At 41.6% G+C, this 23,661-nt stretch overlaps 1 protein-coding gene across 3 annotated transcripts in view; it reads left to right on the top strand.

Moving 5' to 3' along the window:
* Positions 1 to 23,592, top strand: part of RAB37 (RAB37, member RAS oncogene family) — a 118,417-nt gene extending 94,825 nt beyond the window's left edge. For 2 of the 3 annotated variants that reach the window (XM_089536874.1, XM_089536866.1), the window contains exons 3-9: positions 2,696 to 2,737; positions 5,378 to 5,444; positions 5,775 to 5,827; positions 7,838 to 7,903; positions 12,335 to 12,391; positions 12,609 to 12,685; positions 15,027 to 15,412. In XM_089536874.1, coding sequence (XP_089393000.1) covers positions 2,696 to 2,737; positions 5,378 to 5,444; positions 5,775 to 5,827; positions 7,838 to 7,903; positions 12,335 to 12,391; positions 12,609 to 12,685; positions 15,027 to 15,132 — 468 coding nt within the window. In that variant the 3' untranslated portion in view covers positions 15,133 to 15,412. Of the gene's footprint in view, positions 1 to 2,695; positions 2,738 to 5,377; positions 5,445 to 5,774; positions 5,828 to 7,837; positions 7,904 to 12,334; positions 12,392 to 12,608; positions 12,686 to 15,026 lie in introns of all 3 variants that reach the window. The other variant, XM_089536859.1, reaches the window with a different exon arrangement.
* Positions 23,593 to 23,661: the final 69 nt, after the last annotated feature.

The following is a 23,661-nucleotide window of genomic DNA, read 5'->3' as shown; positions in this document are numbered from 1 at the left end:
CAATAAGGGACCAACTTTTATGTCATGGGAACTGCAAACTAACCAAAGCAAGAAATTAAGCCTCAAGTATATAATCCTCCATCTGTTGCAACATATCACAGAGAAGTCAAGAACCCTTGATACAGCCTGCTGAGTCCTAATGGTTTACAACTTCATTGCTGGTTCCACAAAGCTCCTTGAGGTAGTATACCATGTTGTTCTCAGTGCTGCTGCTCACCTGAGCATGAATGGATCTGCATTAGTGATAATTGTTAAAAAGTAATGTACGACTGGTGACAGTTACAGACTGGTTATGATACTATCTGGTGTAAAGTCAATAGTGAAGGCAAGCAAATAGGCTGTTTACTTTCAAACACAGTTGAGCAGATATTTTCAGTGGCATACTTTAATTACACAATGAGACTTGCACTGCTGTGTATCCTTGTTATCCCAGATTTTGAAGAACTGGCATGAAGTACTGGGCAGATAGCAATCCCTCACTCCTGAATGGGTGCTCTTGACCTGGGTCACCTTGATTACACATCCCCTTTGAAGATGGGCTGAACATGGCTGCTAATCCATGATTATCTGTTCCGCCCATCAGAATTATAATATGCCTGCGACATGACCATTGCAAATATTTAGTTATTCAGCAGCAATAATAGGTATTTTTCCCTATTCCATGGTAATTTGAAGAAGATTGGACAATAACTGTTCTTTTCCTAAGATGCTTTTTTGATGTTTGGTGGAAAGTATTGGCATAAAATAGATAAATGTACATTGAAAGCCTTTTTTCATTTCTCGTAAGTGTAATACATATAGGAGTAATGGGGAACATATTTTAACTGGGTAGTTATTGATTCCTTAAGCTGTTCTTCTAAGTTTTGGTATCTGTGCTCAGTCACAAGTAAACAGGTCAGTTACTTTATACAAAACAATTACATTCAGCTAGCTAAATGGGGTGTCTATAGGCAGCAACACTCACCTTGTTAATCCAACCAAGAGAAGAAACCTCTCCGGCCAATCAGACCAATAACTGATGAGAGAAAAGTGTGGTATTGTGATTAGTATGCCAGGAACTGGTGGCTGGTGGCTCCCATGTAAGTGAGTGGTGAATACACACCAGGCATTATTTTGTACTTTAGAGGCACAGTCCATGGTACTAAGCCTAGCCTGGAGATAGAGTTCATGGCCTTAGACAGATCCTTTAAAGTTTGGATGGAAACATGGAACAGATTCACTCCCACTGACATGAAAGCCACCTGCTGCTGCTGCCATCAGAGTAGGACTAGATTCACATTTCTGTTCAATAATAAAACCTAAAAGGTAGCCTCTGGCCTGTCATGAGTTCACATCCCAACAGGCCTCACAGGTTTGTTGTAATGATAATTTGGGAAGAGAACCTTCCATGCTTTCTTGAGCTCCTTGAAAGAATGATGGGATAAAAATGGATGACATTCACAACTATGAAATTTAAAAGAGCCTTCCAAATAGCTGCAACATAACTATACTTTGACTCTGGGATTTCATGGCTCTTTCCTACCTGTTTGGTACCTAACTCTTTTTTATCAATAGGTACTGATGATGTGCGTCACATTTTCATTATTTACTGTAGTTGATCCAGTGGGAAACCCTCATATCAGGAAATTTTGAGACAGCTATGACATTTGGTTCAGAGAAGGTAAACTGGCAGTAACCAAAATAGGGCACATCTTGAAAATAGAGATACCAAAATGTTTTACAGCAGATCGCTTTGTTAAATTGCATTTTTAATGTTTTCCACCAGGGGTGGAAATCATGCAACCTTCCAGACATGGTTGAACTGTAATTCCCAGCAGCCCTAATTCACATATCCACTGGTAAGAAATAAGTGGAGGTTGCAGTCCTGCAACATTTGAAGTGCCACATGATTCCCACCCTCCAGTAGCTTGAAGCAAGATTTTCTAGTTAATCCTAGTTTGTCCCCCCCCCCCCCCCCCCGGGTAGCTCTCATAGTTTGATTTTATTTTCAGGTCTTTTACAGATATGAATCCATACATCTCCTATGAATGTTATGGGAAGGGAGATGATGATTAATAACTGGTGCTGTTTGCAACTGGATCCCTCCCCAGTTTTTAGGCAATTTACTAACTTTCTGTAGATGGTTACCGTAATTTCTCTTTAATAAGCTTTGACTTAATGAAGTTAGGTTACCCCATGCAAAGATGGCCTGTGGCACAAAGCAGGAAAAGTTGTCAATTGTATCGACTTGTGCCATTTCCTATGTGAAATAAAAAATGGCCCATCTTAGAGTTCATTAAAACACATTACATGGATCAAGGTGTATCATGTGTATATCTATTGGTCCTCCATCTCTTTAGGACATGTCTATAACACAAACATGAGCTAATTCACAGAAATGGCTTTTCCTTTCAACTAATCCTAGAGACTGTAGTTTGGGATTTGTTTCGAGTAGGCTTGGAAACTATAAAGAGAAAATAAATTCTAATATCCATAAATCAATCATTTCTAGGGTTCCTGGCTGAACATTAGGTCAGATAATGTCTCTGTTATCTTTTAACCAGCTAAACTGCTATTGCTTGTCCAATGGATATAGGGCAGCCAGTTAAATTGTAGGACTGTAACAGGTGGTCTAAAGGAAAAGCCAGTGCTGACTTTTCAGTTGCGGTTGTTATTCCACTACAGTGCCATGCTTTTCTTCTTTTCTCTCTTACAGAATAAAGTAGTGACAGTGGATGGTGTTAAAGTGAAACTGCAGGTAGGTCTGATGAACACAGGTTGAAATGTCATGTTCTTTGATTCTTTCTGAATAGGTCAGGGCTTTCTCAGTACATATTTTGCCTTCTGTGGGAGGGCTGTACTTTTATCAGCCACAGGACAGATGCACTCTCCAAACCAGGGCTTCCACTGACACACTTCTCCTTGTCATACAGCTTGTAAACAGACAGTAAAGACTATGATGACAGAATTCTCCAGTCTGATCCCTTCCTCCTCCATCCCATCACACGCAGAACTGACTCAGCTAGTGGGACAATGAGATTATTTTGGTCACTAAAGAAGTAAAGCATGCAATCTGTGATGTCCTAAAGTCCAGATGGGACAAATACATCAGGAAGTTATGGCATTTGTTGCTATAGTCCTAGTGTTGTTTTTAAAACCCAAAGACATTTCTGTTAGCTGGGAGTATTTTCTGGAAATAACTAGAACCAGATTGAATATTTTATTCCTACCCTCAAGACGATTCATTTTTCATTGTTTGGCATATAGAAGATATATGTTCCCTTCTCTTCTTCTCCTTTTTAATGTTTTAAAAAGTTATTAGTGCTATAGTGCATCAGTGAACTGCAGTTTTGCAGTGTAATTCCATAACTCTATTTTTTTTAAAACCAGAAAGCATAAAATTTGCCCTTCAAACCATAGGACCCTCCCATGAAAACATGGGTGCATCTACATTGTAGAAATAATGCAGTTTGACACCAGTTTTTTCTGTAGCTCCACCCTATGGAGTTGTGGGAATGAAATGCATGGATGCAGACAATAGCTGGTCAAACTCAAGGAGAATTCATGTTTCTTTAGATAATGCATCTCTAGGAAGAGAGCTGTGATAATTTAGTGCAGTGGTTGCCAAAGTTTGGTCCTCCAAGTGTTTTGGACTTGGTTCCCAGATGACCCAACCGGTTTTGCCAGCACCTTGCAATTCTGGGAGGTGACGCCTGAGAGAGCTGGACGAGGGAAAACAAGCTCAAGCTAAATCCAGACAAAATGGAAATACTTTCGGTAGGGGCCCCCAACCTCCAGTCCTAGAGGGGTTCACGCTCCCCTCAAAGGACTATGTTCGCAGCTTAGGGGTGCTTCTCGACTCGTCGCTTCAGATGAGAAATCAGGTGAATGCAACGGCCAAGAGTGCCTGTTTTCAGCTCCAGCTGATACGTCAGCTGCACCCTTTGCTGGAACGGGGTGACCTTGAAACGGTAGTACATGCACTGGTAACCTCAAGGCTTGATTTTTGCAATGCGCTCTACATGGGGCTACCCTTGTGCGTAGTCTGGAAACTTCAACTGGTACAGAATATGGCAGCCAGATTGATTACAGGAACAACTAGGAGTGACCATATTACACCAATATTGAAATATGGCTGCCTATTAGTTTCCGGGCACAGTACAAGGTGTTGGTCATTACCTTTAAAGCCCTCCATGGCTTGGGCCCAACCTATTTAAGGGAATGCCTTCTTCTGTACAATCCGCCCCGTACCCTCAGATCCTCAGGGAGGAATTTGTTGCAGTCCACAAAGACCAGATTGACGGTGACCTCCCAGAGGACCTTTTCTGCGATCGCTCCCACTTTATGGAATGGCCTGCCAGACGAGATCTATCAAATTACCAACCTAGAGAGTGTCAAGAAAGTTGTCAAGACACTTCTCTTCCGGCAGGCCTTCCTGGAATAGAACCCGGCCATGTAAAGGTCCCCCCACAGATATATATAAGTGAAGACTCTGCCCACCGTTATTCTATTATTGTATTTTTAGATTTTATTGTCTGTAATTTTAATGGATAGAATTGTTTAATCCTTTTTTAAGGGTGTGTGTGTGTAGAAATTGTATATATTGTATTTTTAAAAGGTTGTACGCTGCTTTAATTGTGGTAACAAAAAGCGGGATATAAATTAAAGATTTATTTTTTTATTTTATTTAGTCCAAAACATCTGGAGGACCAGAGTTTGGAAACCACTGATTTAGTGGCTTGCCTTGTCTATGGGTTGTGCACACAATTTAGCCTGATTCGCCCTTCCTGTAATCCCACCTGTCTTGCCAGCTACAGTTTCCAGAAAATCAGTGTAGACCAGCTATAGCCCTGATCATAGTCTCCAAGTTATCCATTTGTAATTCATTATTTTTTCCCTTCCAGTTTTAGGCAGTTGTTCCTAATTTTGTTCTTATTGTTTGGGCACCCAAGCTTCCCAGTACCATCTCTATCCTCTGGCTTTATATTCCTTTCCTAATAATTTACTTGTCCTTACAGGCCACCCACTAACAGACCTTACATATCTTTCACACCAAGAAATGAAAATGAAATTCAGAAACAATAAAAGTATAACACAGAATAAAAACAACTTAATGCCAAGCCAAATTAACAAAATGGTGGTGACCCGGGGGGGGGGGGGGGATGAAAGTGACACTGAAAAAAGGATTCAACAAATGACAAAGGTACTATACCAAAGAAGTATCCCTCTGTAGAGACTTACTGTTTTAGCCTTTGACCTTGATAGGCCTCTTCCTGTGAAGACTGCCCAATCATTTTTATTTTGTATGTCATGTACTGTACGTGCATTTTGCCTACACTGAAAACAGAAGAAGAACTTTCTCTTTTTATCTTTCTTTACTAACCTTGCCTTGTTGCAGATCTGGGACACTGCAGGCCAGGAGAGGTTCCGGAGTGTGACTCATGCTTACTACCGAGATGCACAAGGTAGGTTTTCCAATAGAGCACCTCTCAGATTGGGCCAGAGCTGACAGTCTTAGTGGAGCAGCATTCCATAATAGTGCAAATGGACCATAAGTCTGTGGCACAACTGATGCACTGTGAATGCAGAAGTTCCCAACTTTAAATCCAGAGACTTTGGTTGGAGAGATCATAGGCAATGTGCCTGGAAATGTACTTCTGTTTGAGAACATAGGGAGCTACTGATAACCAACACATATTGTACTGGAACAAATGGACAAATGGATTGACTGATCATAGCAGCTTAATATCAGAGGGGCAAAAAGCAAAAGAAAAATAATTCTTTTTTTCTTCCAGCACTGCTCCTCCTCTACGATATCACCAGCAGAATGTCCTTTGACAATATTAGGGTATGTATTTCATACATAGTGTGAGCATCATATCCTCCAAAATAATCTCCAAGCCACTGCTTATTCTTGTTGATAGGGAGAAATGTTTTCAGTAACCCTTGTGGCACAGTGGTTAAATGCCCGTACTGCAGCCACTCACTCACAAACCATAAGGTTGCAAGTTCAATACCAGCAAAAGGGCTCAAGCTTGACTCAGGCTTGCATCCTTCCGAGGTCGCTAAAATGAGTACCCAGATTGTTGGGGGCAATTAGCTTACACTTTGTAAACCATTTAGGGAGTGCTTAAGTGTACTGATAAGTGGTATAGAAATGTACTTGTTATCGCTGTTGCTATTTAGAACTGTTAATTCATCTACCAAAATATGTCACATCATCAACGTGCATGGCACTCTGCAAAGCCTAAGAGGAGGTTCCTTCCTGAATGAGCATGAATTGTAATAATAATAATAATAATAATAATAATAATAATAAATGTTTATTTATAAACCGCTTTTCCAACGATCAAAGCGGTGTACATGTCGTTAATCAAACAGTAAAAACAGTAAAAAAGAGTCTACATCATAAAATACATATTAAAATAGAATTAAATTCAAACGACAGTAAAAGCATAGGATAAAAAACTGTTAAAAACATAGCAATCTATTAAAACCAAACTGCAGAAACAATAGGGGAGGTAGAATCTTAGATGGAATTGGGAGGGTAGGCTTGTTGAAAGAGATAAGTCTTTAAAGCCTTCTTGAAGGCTTCCACCGTTCCACTGTGGCGGATATCTTCAGGGAGGTCATTCCATAAGGAGGGCACTACAACTGAAAATGCCCGTTGCTGTGTTGTTACCAATCTCACCTTAGGGTGGTCGAGTAAACATTTTCCTGTAGTTCTGAGCTTGCGGGGAGGATTATGTAGGGAGAGGCGTTCCCTCAAGTAACCCGGGCCCAAGCCATTTAGGGCTTTAAAGGTAATAACCAACACTTTGTATTGGGACCGGAAACGTATAGGCAGCCAGTGTAAAGATTTTAAAATAGGTGTTATATGGTCGGACCTCGGTGTCCCCGTAATTAACCTGGCTGCAGCATTTTGAATCAGCTGCAGTTTCCGAACCTGATACAAAGGTAGTCCCATGTAGAGCACATTGCAGAAATCCAAACGAGAGGTTACCAGCGCATGTACTACCTTTTCTAGGTCCCTCCGGTCCAGACAGGGACGTAGTTGGCGAATCAGCCGGAGCTGATACCAAGCACTCCTGGCCATCGCATCTATTTGAGATGATAAATGTAGGGATGGATCCAGGAGTACTCCCAAACTACGTACTTTATCCTTCAGGGGAAGTTTAATCCCATCAAGGACAGGATGACAAATTTCCCTGCCCAGGCTAGGGGAGCCTATCAAGAGTACCTCTGTTTTCTCTGGATTCAATCTGAGTTTGTTTTTCCTCATCCAGCTCATTACTGCCCCCAGGCAGGCATCCAGAGGAGAGATGCCATCCTTAGTCATATTGTACAATTAGATATGGGGAAATAAGAAGAAGGAATGGAAAAGGAAGCAGGGGTAAACAGGGAAAGAATGTACATTTATATCAGTCACACATATTCAGATTTAGTTGCATTTGGGTGTGGAGACTAAGGAGTACCCAATGGAGCTTAATCCAAGGTTGGTTTTGTAACATGAGGCAATACAATGTATTATTGGTTCTACTACCCCAGGATGATGGAATTCCATTGAGGGCCACTCATCCCATTTTACACTGAGCAAAGTTCTCACCACCCAAAATACCACTATATGTAGGACTGTAATGCTTTTAAATCTGCTTATATTGTGGGTGGCTTCAGCCACTTATAGAATCACAGTACCAGGGTAAGCAACCACAAGGAATGTGTGGCCTCTCACTCCCTGGTCAGCTTTTAAGAGCCCATGTGACTCTGTACATGGTGTTTTGTGTTTTCCCCAGTATAATGCTTTGCTTCATGGTTTTGTGCCATACTAAATCTTCTTTCTTTTCCTCCTATCTTGGAGGCTTGGCTCACAGAGATCCATGAATATGCTCAAAAGGATGTGGTCATTATGCTGCTAGGCAATAAGGTGTGTATCATATCCTGACAGGTAAGGGCAAATCTGTGCCGTTTTACAAATGCTTTCTCTCTTTGTCAGAGCTTTGAAAAGCTGTGCTTGTTTTGTTTTGTTTTGTTTTGTTTTAGACTACAACTCAGCCCGTACTAGTAAGAGGATTCTTGGAATTGTCACCAACAAGTAATTTTTCCCAACTGTCTTCTATCTTGGCTCATTTTCACTCTAGCTTTAAAATGGTTAGCAAAAGCCAAGTCACGATTCAAGGGATAGAAATATCTGGGGCTATACAGACCAGGTGGCTGGATCAGGGCCACAGCAACCTCATGCTGCGACCCTGATCCAGCCTCTGGAGAGCCAAAAAGGAGCCGCAGAAAGCAGCTCCTTTTTGCGCCCTCCAAGGTGCTCCATGGCCATGGCAGCGCAGCTTTATGACACCCCATGTGGACCGGAGCATGCCAAAATGTGTCCTGGGGCAGGGTAGGGCACGCAGTGTATGGACGCTGCACCCTAACTCCACCCACAGGCCAGCACAAAGTGCCGGTCTGTATTGGCTCATCTGTTTCTTGAAATGAGAAGGAATCAATGTGTTGCTTTTAGTGTATCTGGTTTGAGATGATGGAGAAAATGATTCTTCAGGGAAGATTTCAGGGCATTCCACTCACAGATAGGCTGTGCATATGCTATGCCCTAGTAACAGAGGACTGTCTACTTGCCATCTATTTACAAGTTGCAGAGAGCATTATCTGGGCCCCCTTCTGATTTACATGATAAATTGGTTTGTAGTGAACAAACTTACATTCTTTTTGAGTGATTGCAACCAAGGCTGTTAATTTAAGGGGAGGAAAAAGGTAGAGAGAAGGGATTGTATTTAGTTTACTGAATAGTATATTTTTTTATTTTGGTTCAGTTTTTTGTTGTTAACTGCTGTCAAGCAACTTATGACAACCCTATAAGGGACCTCCAAGTCACCCTGTCATTACCACACTGCTTAGGTCTTGTAAACTTGGGGCTCTGTTTTCCTTGACTGAGTCATTGGAACCTTAATTATGTAATAAGGTTTTTTTTATTGCAACTGTATTGTAGTACTTATAATTTTATTATTTGTACTTTGAAATTGTCAGTAGTAGTTTGAAATGGTCAATAGTTGTTTGGTTTAGTAGACTAATTCAGTAAACTGGAATTAAATTGAATTGATTCATCTTCACCTCACCCAAATTATTCCGTCATCATTGTGTTCATCTGCACAGTTATTTGTTGTGATTGTAAAGGATATTCTTTATATTGTATCTGCTTTCAATAACCCTCTTCTTTGATGAGTACATGAAGCAGCTCCTTGCTTCTACATACAATGATGAGAGTTTTATTGGCTCCATTCCATGCTTCTCACACTGGACTTCCCAGTAGTTTCAGTTGCTTTAGAGTGATCTGGTCTCTTGCTCCTGTCTGGTTACAGATAAACAAAAGGAAGTCTTACAGGACCTTAACAATTAACAGATTTATTGTTGCAAAAGCTTCCATGGACTAAATCAGAGGCAAGGTATCTTAAAGATGGTACAGGACCAAGAACAGTTGATAAACAGAGGGGACAAAAGGTCTTGGAATGCAAGAGTGCTCACATTTTCTGTGCAGAGCCCCAATGTATACAAGATAAGATGTATATACAAGATGGCTTGGGAGTGTGTTTGGAATAGGATTTAGATGGCTCCAAGAATAGGCTTTACATGGAATGGGGATATATCTCTTAACCCTTGACTTGCTGGGAATTGGAATAGATGTTTGCCATATTTCAAAGAGGGCTTTCTCATTTTTGTTTCCTTTTTGAATTTTAAAATTTAATTTAATCCTATTAGTTTTAATGGCAGTCACAAGAGAGTTCTAGATTTATATGTATTCTAAAATTAGAACATGCAAATGACCATTACTACTGTTTTTCATTTTGAAAAAATTGATTCTTCTGGTCAGACATGCAACATTAGCCTTTGTTATCCCCATCCCATGAGATGCATTGAAGGGGCACTTCACATAACTGTTCTGTCATAACAGAGCATCCAGGTTAGGACAGTTCTTTGCATTAGTAGCCTGTTTTCTAAGCAAAGTTTTCCAAGGTGATATGCAACAATTAAAAATGTAAAGATTATCAATATTTTAAATAAACATAAAAACATGATGGTTACCAAATAATAAGGATAATAAAGACACCATAGACATGAGCTGATGGTGATTTTTATTTTACTTTTTTTGGTGCATTCAGTATATTGTTGGCCAGGTTTTATATGTTTGTCTGTCATAAGCACAGTTCTACCAACTGCTGCTTCTATTACGTTCTCCAGGAACATGCTTGTATAAAACATTGTAGCCTGGTAGAGGCTGTTTCCTGGTGGAGCAGGCAGATTGGTGTTTTATGCTGACATATGCTGAGGGTTCAAAGCCAGCTTCTGTCCTTTTTTTTGGGCGGGGGGGCATTGTGCAAGGAGGTATTGAGTGCCTATGGGGAAAGAGGGGAGAGAGAGAGATGGCAGGACATCCCCATAGCCAAGCAACCTCTGCCTCCCCAGATGAAGACCCATAGGGCTCTCTGCTCCTTTTAAACTCCGTTTTTGGATTGATTTCTATGGGGAAGGGAGGTGAGGGATTTCAGTAAGCCTAGGGACTCAGGAGAGGTGAGCTCCATGCCCCAAGCCTCCCTTTTTCCTCTTTCCTGGGAGCAGCGCCTCTCCCGAGCCGTCCAACCACTGAGTGGCGACGTCATCAGTACACAGCCCACAAAACGTAATACAGCAAACCGTTCTGAGAACGGTTTCAAGAAAAAGGAAACGCTGTGCGGTAAAGTGTGTTCCAATCACGTTCTGATCACGTTCCAGTTTACTCAATGCGGTAATATCCGTTCCAGGAACGTTCTCATCACGTTACGTGCAGAACGTTCTGAGAACGATATGCGGTAATCTCCTATGATTCTAAGTGCCACTGAGCAGGGAGCAGCCTTCACACCCCTTTCCCAGACTTGAAGCATAAATATACTGACTCTATTAGAGTCAAATAGGATCTCGGGCCATGGATTCTGAGCAAATCGAACAATCACTGCTGGAGCAGGAAACCATGTTACGACAAGGCAGATCAAATTGTGTGAACTGACCTTAAAAGCTTGATTCCAGAATGTAATGTGACATTTATCCTTGAATTCATTGAATAAAATGTGGGAAATGAAGTAACCAGTAGCAAATTTAAAATTGCCAATGTTTTAGCAAATTATTAGACTGAATCCACAGAGAGCAGACTACACTCTTTGTGATGAAGTTAGTGCATACAATTAGTGATGGAGCCGAAAGAGAAACAAGACTTTTGCTCAGGAAAAAAATGCATCTTTCACTTACTGGAATGTTAGATGTAGTCAGAATGTGGCGAGGCCACATTTCTGATGATTATGTGAAATAAAGTATAATATACATGAGACTTGTTGACATATTAATTTTTGTATTTTATAGTTATTAAAAAATAATCAGAAAGGGCATGCCATTGGATCCTTGCTGACCAAAATCAGCCAGCAGAGGGCAGCCAGGGTTTGAAACTTCAGCCAATGGCCTTTAGTAGGCTACTGCAATGCTTACTGCTAGTGAAAAGTCTAAGGAACCCTTGGAAATGGAAGGGCTCTTTCACAGTGTGTACAATTATAGTGCTATGATCTAACTTTAACTGCCCAGGTTCCATCCTATGGAATCCTGGGATTTGCAGTTAAAGGAGGGGCCTTTAGCATTCCCAGCTAAGGAGCTCCTCTGGTGCTTCTACAACAATGTGTTTATTGAATAGCCCAAGGGCCGTTTCAAAATACCTTAAAACACAGTAATACAAGCAATTTTATTACTATGTATTACTATATATTACTATATATAGTTAAAATGTTAATATAGTGCACTAAGTACAGTATACCGTAATACAATATGTAGATACATATGAATATCCTAAACATGTACAGCTTATAAACAGACTATAAAAATCTAAGTAAAAATATACAATATGTAAGGTGCTTCTAACAAAACTACAAACCCCAAGAGGATTCCATAGGATGCAGCCAGGATAGTTAAAGCAGAATTTTAGCTCTATATCTGTGTAGTGCAGAAAACTCTAGGTATGATGGATTTTTTGGCAGTTGCATTCCTTGAGATGGCTACATGACTCTTCATCTTTCTGTCCTTACAATAATCCCATGAGGTATATTAGGCTAGGAGAGTGTGTCTGGACCAGGGACCTTTAAGGTCAAGTGGGAATTTAATCTTAGGAAAGATGCCCAGGAATAGTAGACCCTGCCTAGGATGGGTACAAATGTTTGGACTGACAGGGACTCTTCATTCTTTATCCCAAACAGATGGCCGATGTCTTTGTGCTTTGTCAACATGCTCTTTCTCTGCATATCTTTTTTATAACCCCCTTCCCCCTTTTTTCCTGCAGGCTGATGTGAGCAGTGAAAGAGTTGTAAGAACAGAAGATGGAGAATCACTAGCCAGGGTGAGTAATGCCAGTACAAGTGGCCTCACTGACACAAAATAAGACAGTTCAGCCAAACACCATAATTTCTGTCCCTTCCATCCAAATTTGTGGATGATGGTTTTTGTTTATTAGGCAGTGAGACCCCAGGGCATATGGGCCAGCACAAGCATGTAGGAGGGATTCATTGGGCTTTTTGCCAAGCTGTAGCCATGTTTGGTGTTCTGTTTCTTTGCAGGAGTATGGAGTGCCTTTCATGGAGACCAGTGCAAAGACTGGTATGAATGTGGAACTGGCATTTCTTGCCATTGCAAAGTGAGTAACAGCCTGCCCCACTCACTAAGAATAATGACAGCATGGGTGATATTCAGGGTGCCGAGGCATCCTGATTTTTCATATTGCAGTCTCTTCTGTATTTGTTGGCCAACTTGGCTAAGGTGTCATCTGTCCCTTTGGCTGCCTTAAACTAGAAGTGGGCCGGTTTGGCAAGTCTGGATGGCATTTTCAACCTCCTCTTACCTCAGCAGGAGACATCTGTCCATTTTTCAAAACCCTAACCCTATTTGTGACAAAGTAATTATTACCAAAGCAATATGATCATTAGATCACCACTGACATCCCTAAATGACTGAATAACTTGTAACTGGCTGCCAGATGTACAGCTCAATTAAGACGCAAAGTAATGTTCAGAAATGTAGGTTGATTATACACAATTCATAAGTAGAATTATCTTAGTCCTGCCGTTGCCTTTGGGTCCCTGCAAAATTAAAAGTCACTTGCTTTAGCCTTTTCCTCTATAGCTGGTTTTCCACCCCCTTGCTCATTTTCTCTGCCATCTTCTGTATGTTTTTAAAGTCCAGAATGTTTTTGGACAGGGACAATGAGAATAAGACACAATAGGCTGCATCTGCACGGCAGTAATAAGGTAGTTTCACACCACTTTAAGTGCCATGGCTCTGCACTATGGAATTCTGCAATTTGTAGTTTGATACGGCACTAGAGCTCTTTTACAGAGGGCTAAATATCTCACAAAACTACAAATCCTAGGCCACATTCACACTAGCTTTTTTGTGTCAAGTAGATCTGGGGAGATTTGGTGATGCAATACAGAATCAAAGTTCCCACTACATTTATTCCGATTGAATCTCTCCGTGGCAATTTATCCCTGTTGAAGTTCACATTACAATTTGTATCTATTTAAAATGAAGCCGGATTTTGATTGTTCTCAGTTTTTTAAAAACTGTCAATCAAATTATGCACATCTACGTCACATTGTTTGAGCGAATCCCCCCTCCCATCAGTCTTGGAGGGTGGCAATGGTAAGCCCCTCAGAACAACCCTTAGCAAAAAAACAAAACAAAACAAAACAAAAAACCCTAGGATAGGTTAGCTTTGGGGGAGTCACACTCTCTCAGCCAAGAAACCCCTGCAGATTTAAATGTGAGGTATAAATTTTGGTTTTAATTTGCACCAACTTTGGAGCAGAATCTGTTGTGGTTTTAGTTCTCATGAAAGAGGAAAAACGATCCTTAACCCCACCCCCCCGGTAGAGTTTTTTAGAAAATGTCAAGCAAATCATGTGCACCTTTGTCATATCGATGATGCCAGTCTACTGCAGCTATGCAATACCAAAGATGTGCATAAGCTGTCAAATTTTATTTTTTTTAAAAAGTACACCATCTAATGATGTTCCCAGGAGAACCTCCTCCTTGGCTTTGGCTGGCAAGGAGAGAGCAAAGGGGTGGGCATAATCTGCCCCCTGCACATTAACCCCTCCCTTCCTTTGCTCCAAATTGAATCGACAGCAAGTTCCTATTTGCGTTGGGTAAAAAAAGACTGGTTCTTTTGAAAAGATGCTCTGAAATCCCCGGTTCCAAAAGAACCGGGTTACGGGGGATTTGCGCCAGCCTCTCCAGAATTCAAGTCAGGACAAACCAGTGCAAGTGTGAACAACCCCCTTTTAAACTGGTTTGCAAACAGATCTATAACATATTCTGAACAGCCCCCTAGAATTCCATAGCACTGAGCCATGGCACTTAAAGCAGTGTCAAACTGCATTATTTCTGCAGTACATATGCAGCTAATAGTCTAAATGTGCCCATACTGTGGACTAATGTAATGACAAACTATATATATGTCAGAAGGTTTTTCAGTCTCTTTCCTAAATTGAATTAACACTGAATCTCTTCCCATCTCTGCCACCCACTGCCTGACTTTCCTAGCTCACTAAGCCAATATTTGCTATGAGATTTCTTTTATGTCCCCCATCACCACCCTACCTCCTGCCCACACCATGTTTCTTGCTTGGGTAATTGTGGACAATTTTGACCCCACTGACTCTCATTTTCCATTCTGTTGGAACAGTGAGATATTTTGGAGAGATCTTTCTAGAGCTTTTCAAACACTTTGCTTGGTGAGAGAACATTCTGGTTTGAGCTTGTGTCAGATGACATTCAAGGTCATAGCCCAGCGGGTGGGAGTCTTTGTCACCATCTCTGCAAGGGGGAGTGAGTTAAGCTTGTTGTGTTCCTGGCGTGCCTGCCGTGGCTAAGCTGAAATAGTCTTCCTTAAGCCAAGCTATAGTTTTCTGTGGCAAGAAAGGGCTTCTTCTACAGACAAGAGCGTCTTACTGATGTTTCTGCCCCTGTGCCTTCAGAGAACTCAAACAGCGAGCGATCCTGCAGCCAGAAGAACCCCGGTTCCAAATCCATGACTACATAGAGTCACAGAAGAAGCGGAGCAGCTGCTGTTCCTTCCTTTGAGGGAGGAGGATGTCAGGGCAGCCTTGAGGACCTAATGCCAGGGAAAGAGCGCAAGAAGCAGACCAGCACATTGGAAATGCAAGGAAGAAGAACTGTTGGGCTGTGAGGGCAGAATCCTCTCCAAAAGCAAAACTTTATAGAGAACATTTTTCTGAGATTATATACAGGACACCCATCATGACAGTCTTGGGGGGGGGTGTCTATATCTATGTTTATGTATGAATAAGGATGTGTGTGTGAGAGAGAGTGAGTGAATGAGTGTGTGTGTGGGAGGGAGGGAGGGAGGGAGGGAGGGAGATCACTACAAGGCCAAGTATACTCAAATTCAGGATTGGTCAAATTGTTATTTTGGTAGGTGATGCTCAGGGTGTGTTATATTGCCCAGGCCTGGCTTTTATGGAGGGATCCTTACCAAAGCAAATCAACTTTCTCCTGACTACCATGCCACTAACCTGCACCGGGTACCTAAGTAGGACTGGGCTACAATGGCCTCAGCTGCAGACATAGGTCTCCCTTGGGCAAGTCTATATGCTAAAGGGTTAATTTTAATAGCAGTAAAATGACTGGGAGCAATAACCCTTTGTTTGCCCTAAAAAGTGATGTTTTGTGTGATAAATGAAATGAGCATTCAGGTTTTTTTCTGAATATTCTTTTTTTTTTTTTTAAGTAGACAGGTTTCCTTTTGACCTCTGGCTCTTTCCTGCTTCCCACACCCAAAGATCCTGCTGCCTGAGCTGCTTTCCTTCTCCTCCCTTCCTTCTACCGCCCCAAGGAAAGGGCTCTGGGCTGCAAGTATTATTCCTAGTGCCTGTTACATCAGGAGTATGCTGCTGATGGAAGTTAGTGTGGAGAGAGAAAGAGAGTTGTAATTTTCTTGCTGACTATAAACAAAAGGAAGTTGCCTCTTTTCTTTTTCATTAAACCTAGATCTGTGGGAAGGAAAGCAGAATGTGTCAAAGTTTTGCAGGCTGGAAAAAGGAAACATATCCTTCTTTTCCAGAAAGCACTGACACCCTCTGTCATAAACTCCCCAAGACAGGATCCTCCATATGATTTGGATTCCAGCTCCTATCCTCCCCATCCAACAGCTGTGCTGAATGGTGCTAGTGGGCATTGAAGTCTAACACATCTGAAAAGCACAGCTTGAGAGAGGTTGCTCTGGTCAGGTATAGAACTGGGTCTTTTTGGTTAGTTGGCTTGGGAAAAGGAGTGATGTATGGCCTGTCCTCCCTAGGATTTCTTCAGTATCTTTCATAGAAAACAGAATTGGGGTTTCTGGAGGAGAAATGAGCCTTCCTTTCATCAGTTCTTAATACCCAAAGAGGCTGACTGAAAAGTAAATCTTGGAACATTTCTATTTGGACTGGACCTGTGCCTGATCAGATAACTATCTGATGGGGATGTATACAAGGATAATGCCACAGTCAAATCCCCTCTGAAGAGTGATAAAAGTGTTTGGGAATCATGCCACCATATATCTTTCATATAAAGATACTGCTTGATTCAGCAGTGCCCAGGAGAAGCACTACATCCATTAAAAACAATAGGTGCAATCCTGTAATAGCTGTGCACCTGTGCAGTTCATATTTATTTAAAAGAAGGTACAGCTGAATTGAAGGGAATATATGCCCAAATAAGTGATTTGCAGCCTTAATGGGTTTCAGCAGGACTGAAGCATGCTTAACTTTTCCCAAATGTCATCTGCCACTGCCTGTACAATGCAACTTAGACTGACTTTTTGTGAAATACGCCATGTTCTTGTTTTACTTCTGCTTCCTGCAAATAAATGACAAGTAGGTTATATTTATATTGAGGTAGCAAAACTTGTGCTCCTTTAGTGTGTGCACGTGCACACACACACAGGTTACATCCATTGCACTGAACATGCCATAATAAAAATATTTCGCCTCACAGATCTCCATATTTATTTTAAAAACTCAAATGGTAGCCCCTAATTTTCCCACAGCAATCTCCCTTCCTTTCAAACTTATGTTTTAAAGAAAACAGCTTATTTTTACTGATCACCCCCAGAGACAATATGTTAATTGGTTCCTTCTTCCATATTCTCCTCCTTCTATATCCTTCCATATTTTCAAAGTTACTTTCTTGAACATATGGATTGTCAAGCCATTGTGGGTTGCTACTGTAGTTGGCCCTTCTTATAAACTGATTTTTTATACACGATTCAAGCATCCACGGTTTGAAAATGTTCAAAAAAAGTATAAATTTCAAATATCAAATCTTGATTTTCCATTTTTTATAAGGGACACCATTTTGCTATTTCATTATATTTAATGGGACTTGAGCATCCATGGAGTTTGTTATCCACAGGGGATCTTGGAACCAAACCCGAGTGTATAACAAGGGTCCACTGTATATGCACCAAAAATTGCCCATAGCCATCCATGCTTGTTTTAAATTCCTAGAAGCAGGTATTATTAGCATTTTAACCATAAGTGGGAATCATAGCCTTACAAAGGATGTAGCCACACTGCAGAATTAAAGCAGTTTGACACCACTTTAACTGCAATGACTCTGTCCTACAGGATCCTGGCATTTGTAGTTTGGTGAGGTGCCACAGCTCTCTGAATACCTGCAAATCCCAGGAGTCTGTAGGATAGAGTCATGGCAATTATAGTGGTGTCAACTTGCTTTAATTCTGTAGTGTGCATGTACCCAAAAAGAGCCCCCTCCCATCAAGGCCTTCTTCAATATGGCCATGGCAGCATACACTGGCTGGAATCCAGATTAGCTGCAACTAGAGTGGATCCACTGAATTAGTTCTTTGGTGAGTCAACTAGTAGGTAAATCTAACATTTTCAACAAGATTAACAATAGGACTGAGTACCTTCACTGAATCTACCAAAATGCACAAAATACAAGATGTGGGTGAGTGAAGAATGTTCAAGGAAGTCTCTGAGACTGCCCCCTGATGTGGAAAAAGTAGGCCATGAAAATCAGAGCATGGAAAAGTTAATTTCTTGAACTTCAACCACTCAGAAGTCCCTAGCCAGCTATGCTCAAGAAAGTTTGGCCCGTTACAGACCGCCCAAAAGGGGCAGTCTTGGGCCGCTGCCGGTAGCAGCGCAGAGGAGCCGCAGCAGCCAAACCACGCGACTCCTCCGCGCTGCAAAAAAGGAGTGCAGAAATTGCACTCCTTCTGGCAACCCGGAAGAGCTGCCACAAGTGCCAAAGCGTGCACTCGCGATGGCTCTTCCGGGTTTAGACGTCCGGACACTGCGCGTCTGTTACGTCAAGATGGCCGTGCCCGTCTGTATAGGGCGCCGCCATCTTGCCGTACGGAATATGCGCGAGGGGCAAGGCGCGTCCGGAAGCGCCGCCCCTCGCGCGTATTCCTGGCATAACGACGGCGCCGCTTAGGCCCGTCTGTAAGGCGCCTTAGTTTCTGAATGTTCCCCAGTTCACAAACACTGAACTGAGCAATCTTTCATACTGCCTTTGTCTCTATTGCCCTATGCAAAAACTGAGAATGGGTGACCATGTTGGGGCATCAGCCTTGTGTCTGCAAATGCCCAGAGTAACAACAGCTATAAAACTATCAAGGAAAGAAGCACAACTAAGTGATTGGAAATGGAGGAGAACAATACTGTGCTCTGCCATAAGGCCTCTCACACATTACCTCCCCCGTGCCCTGCCCCCTACCAAAGTTCTATCTATCTTTGTAGCGTAAGACAGTATAAGTAGCCACTTTCAGCTTGCTAGCTCCCTACTCATCCCATTCCAGGCCTGGGCAACATGTGAACCACCAGGTTCCACACGCTATGTGGTGGTTTGATAAGAACTTGACAGGGCAAGCAATACAAGGGGCAAATTTCTCAAGCTCCAATTTGGGTGTGTTTTGCATACCTCTCACAAGTTGTATCACAGGGATGCGGTGGCTTAGTGGTTAAGATGCCAATTCTGATAAACAGAACTTTGAAGGGTTGGCAGTTTGAGGCCCAAATGCCACATGATGGGGTGAGCTGCTGTCACTAGTCCTAGTTTCTGCCAACCTAGTGGTGCAAAAGCATGAAAGTGCAAGTAGATAAATAGGTACCACTTCGGTGGGAAGGTACCTGTTCAGTGCAGTCATGCTGGCCACATGACCACCAGAGCAGTCCTTGGACAACGCTGGCTCTTCGGCTTAGTAATGGAGATGAGCCCCACCCCCTACAGTCAGTTACAACTAGACATTCATGTCAAGGGACTACCTTTACCTTTTTTACACAAGTTGTACAAGCCTTGGCCATGCAGAGAGACCCAAAGCTACCCTTTGCTGTATTAGCACACATTGCAACATGAACCTTGCCTCCAGAGCTTACACTGATCAATACGTTGTTTTAAAAAAACACCCTTTGAAATATAAATGGTGGCCTTTAGTTTGCTGCAGATTACTCCTCTTCTCTCCCCTATCAAATTCCATGCTGCCATTTTTTAAAAATTCATCATGGGTATCTCACCCTTATCAATCAATCTAAAGGTGGTTGACTTGTCCAGTGAGGAAAGCTGTGTTACCCAAAATGCTAGGGTCCCAGGAGGGCACCCAAGATTGTATTTATTGGGGCAATAAATTTAGCTCAATGGGAAGCAGCAAAAGGGCTTCAGTCAAAGTTTTAAAAATCAAGGTCTAGCCTATTTATAACAGTTCCAACTTAAGAACTCCAGACTGCAGTTTGCAAATTAGTTTAGTTTTATTGTTTAAAATAACAGGAAATTGACTTTCATACAAACCACACACAGAGACATACAAGAACTAACACTGTAAAGGTGGTAACTTTTAGCAATTTGGAGGGTTTAGTAGAAAGTGATACTTTACTGGGCTCAGGTATAGAGCTCTGATCAGGAGAAGTAATGAATGAGTCTGGCTGAGCATGTAGCCTAGGACCTGATTTGGCTTGTGTGTGCTGAGGAGTCAAGAGAGAAATGGACAGGGTGACTGTCTGAACTCAACCAAGACCGAATTGAGATGGGCCTAGTTTTAGGATGAAATGTGTCCTGAGGCATTATCTCATGAGTCTGGATTTTTCTAGGAGGAAGAATAGGCAGAGGTATAGGGAAATAGCAGGGCAATAAATACAAATATCTCACACAAAGAGATGTCATCTCCAGATGGAAGTGCCCTTTATTCCCAACTGTTTTGCAAGTACCCAGTGTATCACCCACCATCATACTCTGGTATGAAGGGATTATACAGAGTCCAGCCTTAATGGACCTATCCTATCTATGTGTGCTAACATAGGGGTGAAGTTTCTAAGCTGAGCCCACCAGATCTTTGGGCAGGCTATTTCCTTGCATGGGGCACCCTCAGTGGCTACACAACTAAAATATCCCTTTTAATATTGTTGATATCAAAAGTCAACTAGGGGTGAAGGAGGGCTAGTCCATGGGGTAACACCTGGGGTTTCCCTCTTGGGAAACCAGGTTTGACAAAGCTACTCTAGCATTCCAGTCAGTAGGATTTCAGGGATTGCCACTAGAAAGACACACACAAACACACCCCAAAACTCATATAAATACATTGGATTTTGAGAAGTCACTGCCTGCTAGAATATCCTCTGCTTTTTCAGAGACATTGCCATGTTAGTCTGGAATATCAGTATGCAAAGGGATCTTGTAGCACATTTGAAACTATGTGAAAGAAGTTGTAGTATGAGCACCTGAGGAAGTAGACCAAGGCCTCATTCCTACTATCTTTTACTGTAAATCGGATCATGATTCTGTATGAACTGGTTTAAAAGAGCATAGTTCCCACTTAATTCAAATCACTGATGCGATTCCGAAAGGTGGGCCATGCTTTTGACCCATTTAACCTGTGTCAAAAAGTCAATGGGTTTTTTTCTGGTCCCTTTGGGTTGAATTGATTTATCTTGAAATAAATTGATTCAGCCCAAGTGGGAATCATGCAGATTCCAATCCAGTCCCTGTGATGGGGGTGGCTGCAATGGCCTTGTCTTTCTCCCGTCACTGGCCTCTGTCCCTTACCACTTCGTCCACAGCCTTCTTCTGCTGCCTTCTCCCATTCCTTACCTCTCCTCCGTCCTCTCCGTCCTGCCTCTCTGTCCTCCTGGCCTGCTCTCCATCCTCCGGCCTGCCTCTTCCACACAGTCTCAAAGGTGTGGTAAGATCTATTTGCATAATCTGATTTTTCAGTTTGGAAAAGTTGCTCTTTGGGACTAGAGCTTCATAGGTCCACCCTTTCCAGTCAACATGAGTCCTGGCCATGCTAGCTAGGAGATTCAGGGAGTTATAGTCCAAAACCAGAACTTTTCTAAGTTGTATATTCAAAATAGTTGTATGTCTTAATTTTTTTAAAAGTATTTCTCATCTAACCAGTATAATCCATGGCTCACACCCAAGTTCAAAACAGAAAGGGAAGAAGCAAGGGACAATAATATGTGAGGTGACTGATTATTTGCACAACACCTTGATTCCTTGTCATCTGTTTTTACATGAACTGAGAGCTGGCTTATCTTAAAGGTGCTGCTACATTCCTGTTTTCCTCTTGCCTGCCTGCTTCCTTTTTATTCCACAAGGGCCTAACACAGCTACTTCTTTGAAAAACAATAATGTGTCTGTTTGTAAGTTGAAGAAGATCACAGAAGGGCCCTGCATTGGTTTTTTGTTTCATTTCCTTTCTGTACCTGGACATAATGCAAATCTTTCTACCTGCTGTTTCCAGATATTGGTGATCTGCTTTCCAAAGAGCTGAAATGAAAAGAAGATGTAATAAAGCATTGCATTGTATAATATGTTCAGTGCCATTTCCTGATGCGGTAAAATAGATCCACATTTTAATATCATAAGGATTTTTTTAAAAGTCATTGAAGATTATGGTGCATAGCTTATAAGGAAACATCTAATATATCCTGAAAAATCAGAAGAATATTCCTCTTATTTTAAAGAGTTCTTCTATCTGCTTTAAAAAAAAGTATATAAACTGTGTTGGCAGTTTAGATCAACCATTCTCAACTAAAGGCTTTCCAGATGGTCAGCACTACAGCACCATCACTCCCAGCCAGCATGACTGGCCAGATAGAAGTGTGAAATGTATGTGAGTTTTTTTCTCTGATCAGTGCAGAACTTGGACAACTTAATTGCTAACCAGAGAAGTATTTCTCATTAATTAGATTTTGTGGATTTTAGCAACTGTGGTTGATGCTCAGTGATGCTTACCTCCTAGGCCTCAGGTGTTGGCCCTGAAATCTCAAACCTATGATGCCCCTAACTTGTCAACCCTAGCTGAGAAAGGACAACTGGACGTTGGTTCTCCATCTGCTTTTTCCTCCAGTCTTGGGTGTGCATGTGTGTGATCATTACTATGATCACTGGATCATAGGTTGCCCATGTAAATGTCTTCTTTTTATAGATTCACAGTAACCTTTGAATCTTGGCTGTTTTTCTACAACTTCTATTGCACTCTAAGGCATGGGAGAAATGGCAGAAGGAGCGCTAAATATTTGTAAACAGTAAATAGAAAAATATTTAGCTGTTTTAAACATTTATATGTTGCTTATGCCCCTAACTTTGTACGTTCTTTCTTATTGCGAAGAGAAATGCTTGTGTGATTGGATCACTACACATCTCAAGTTGCAGCTTAAAAATTACCACAATGGGTCCTTTTGCATTCACTTTCCAATGGCAAGGTGCAGTCTGGCTAGGTAGAGAAGCAGACACGTGACAGGCACCTTCACCCTGAACTGAATCACATTCAGATTCAATTATCCTACAGTTCTCTGTGTGTCTGCATGCACACTAAAAGGAATGGTAGATTTGGCCCTTAGTTCTTCACAAATGTTTTTTGTATATTACTATTCTCATGCAGCTTTTTACAATTTTGAAAACAAGATATATAATCCTAAACCAACACATATGTTAAAATGTGATAATTATGCATTTATGTTTTAATCATAGCTCATTATGACCCATGTTGGACACCACTCACAGTCAATTTCCCCCAGTCACCAGATAGGGTGGCGGCATCATCATCATCATCATCATCATCATTGTTTTAAAAAACCACATGGGCTTATTGGGATAAAATTTGTCAGTCAAGGATCACATAGGCAGCATGACACCCTGCACTAATCATTGCTACAATGTGATGAATCTAAATCAGAGTGAGGACATAAACCATTGACTTCACTCTGAATGAAATTTGCAATGATGCTACAAAATTATTCAAAGTTATTTACATCCTGCCTTTAAGAACAGTAACCCTGGGGAGTCTGTGTAATGCATTCACAAAGCCAATTACAAATGGGCAGTGGATTCTATTACCCTCATTCTAAATGAACATACATATTCACTCTGTTCCTGTGCATAAACAGCAGCACACAAGGGCATACCCTCCAACTGTTCATTTTACCTTTTGTACTTCAATTACTGCAAATTGAGTTTAAGATGCAAAAGTAGTTTGTACTCGGGACCTTATCCCTTGGGCAAATAAGATGGCTTACCTCTTCTGGCTACAATTCTAGATTTGGGATGCTCCCGGATGTTATCATAACTAAATTGCCACTGATCCAGCTG

The sequence above is a fragment of the Sceloporus occidentalis genome, unplaced genomic scaffold (genome assembly GCF_023333645.1).
Source record: "Sceloporus occidentalis isolate IW3139 unplaced genomic scaffold, rSceOcc1.0.p SCAF_1, whole genome shotgun sequence".
NCBI classification, from domain to species: Eukaryota; Metazoa; Chordata; class Lepidosauria; order Squamata; family Phrynosomatidae; genus Sceloporus; species Sceloporus occidentalis.
This window is presented reverse-complemented; position numbering and strand designations above follow the sequence as displayed.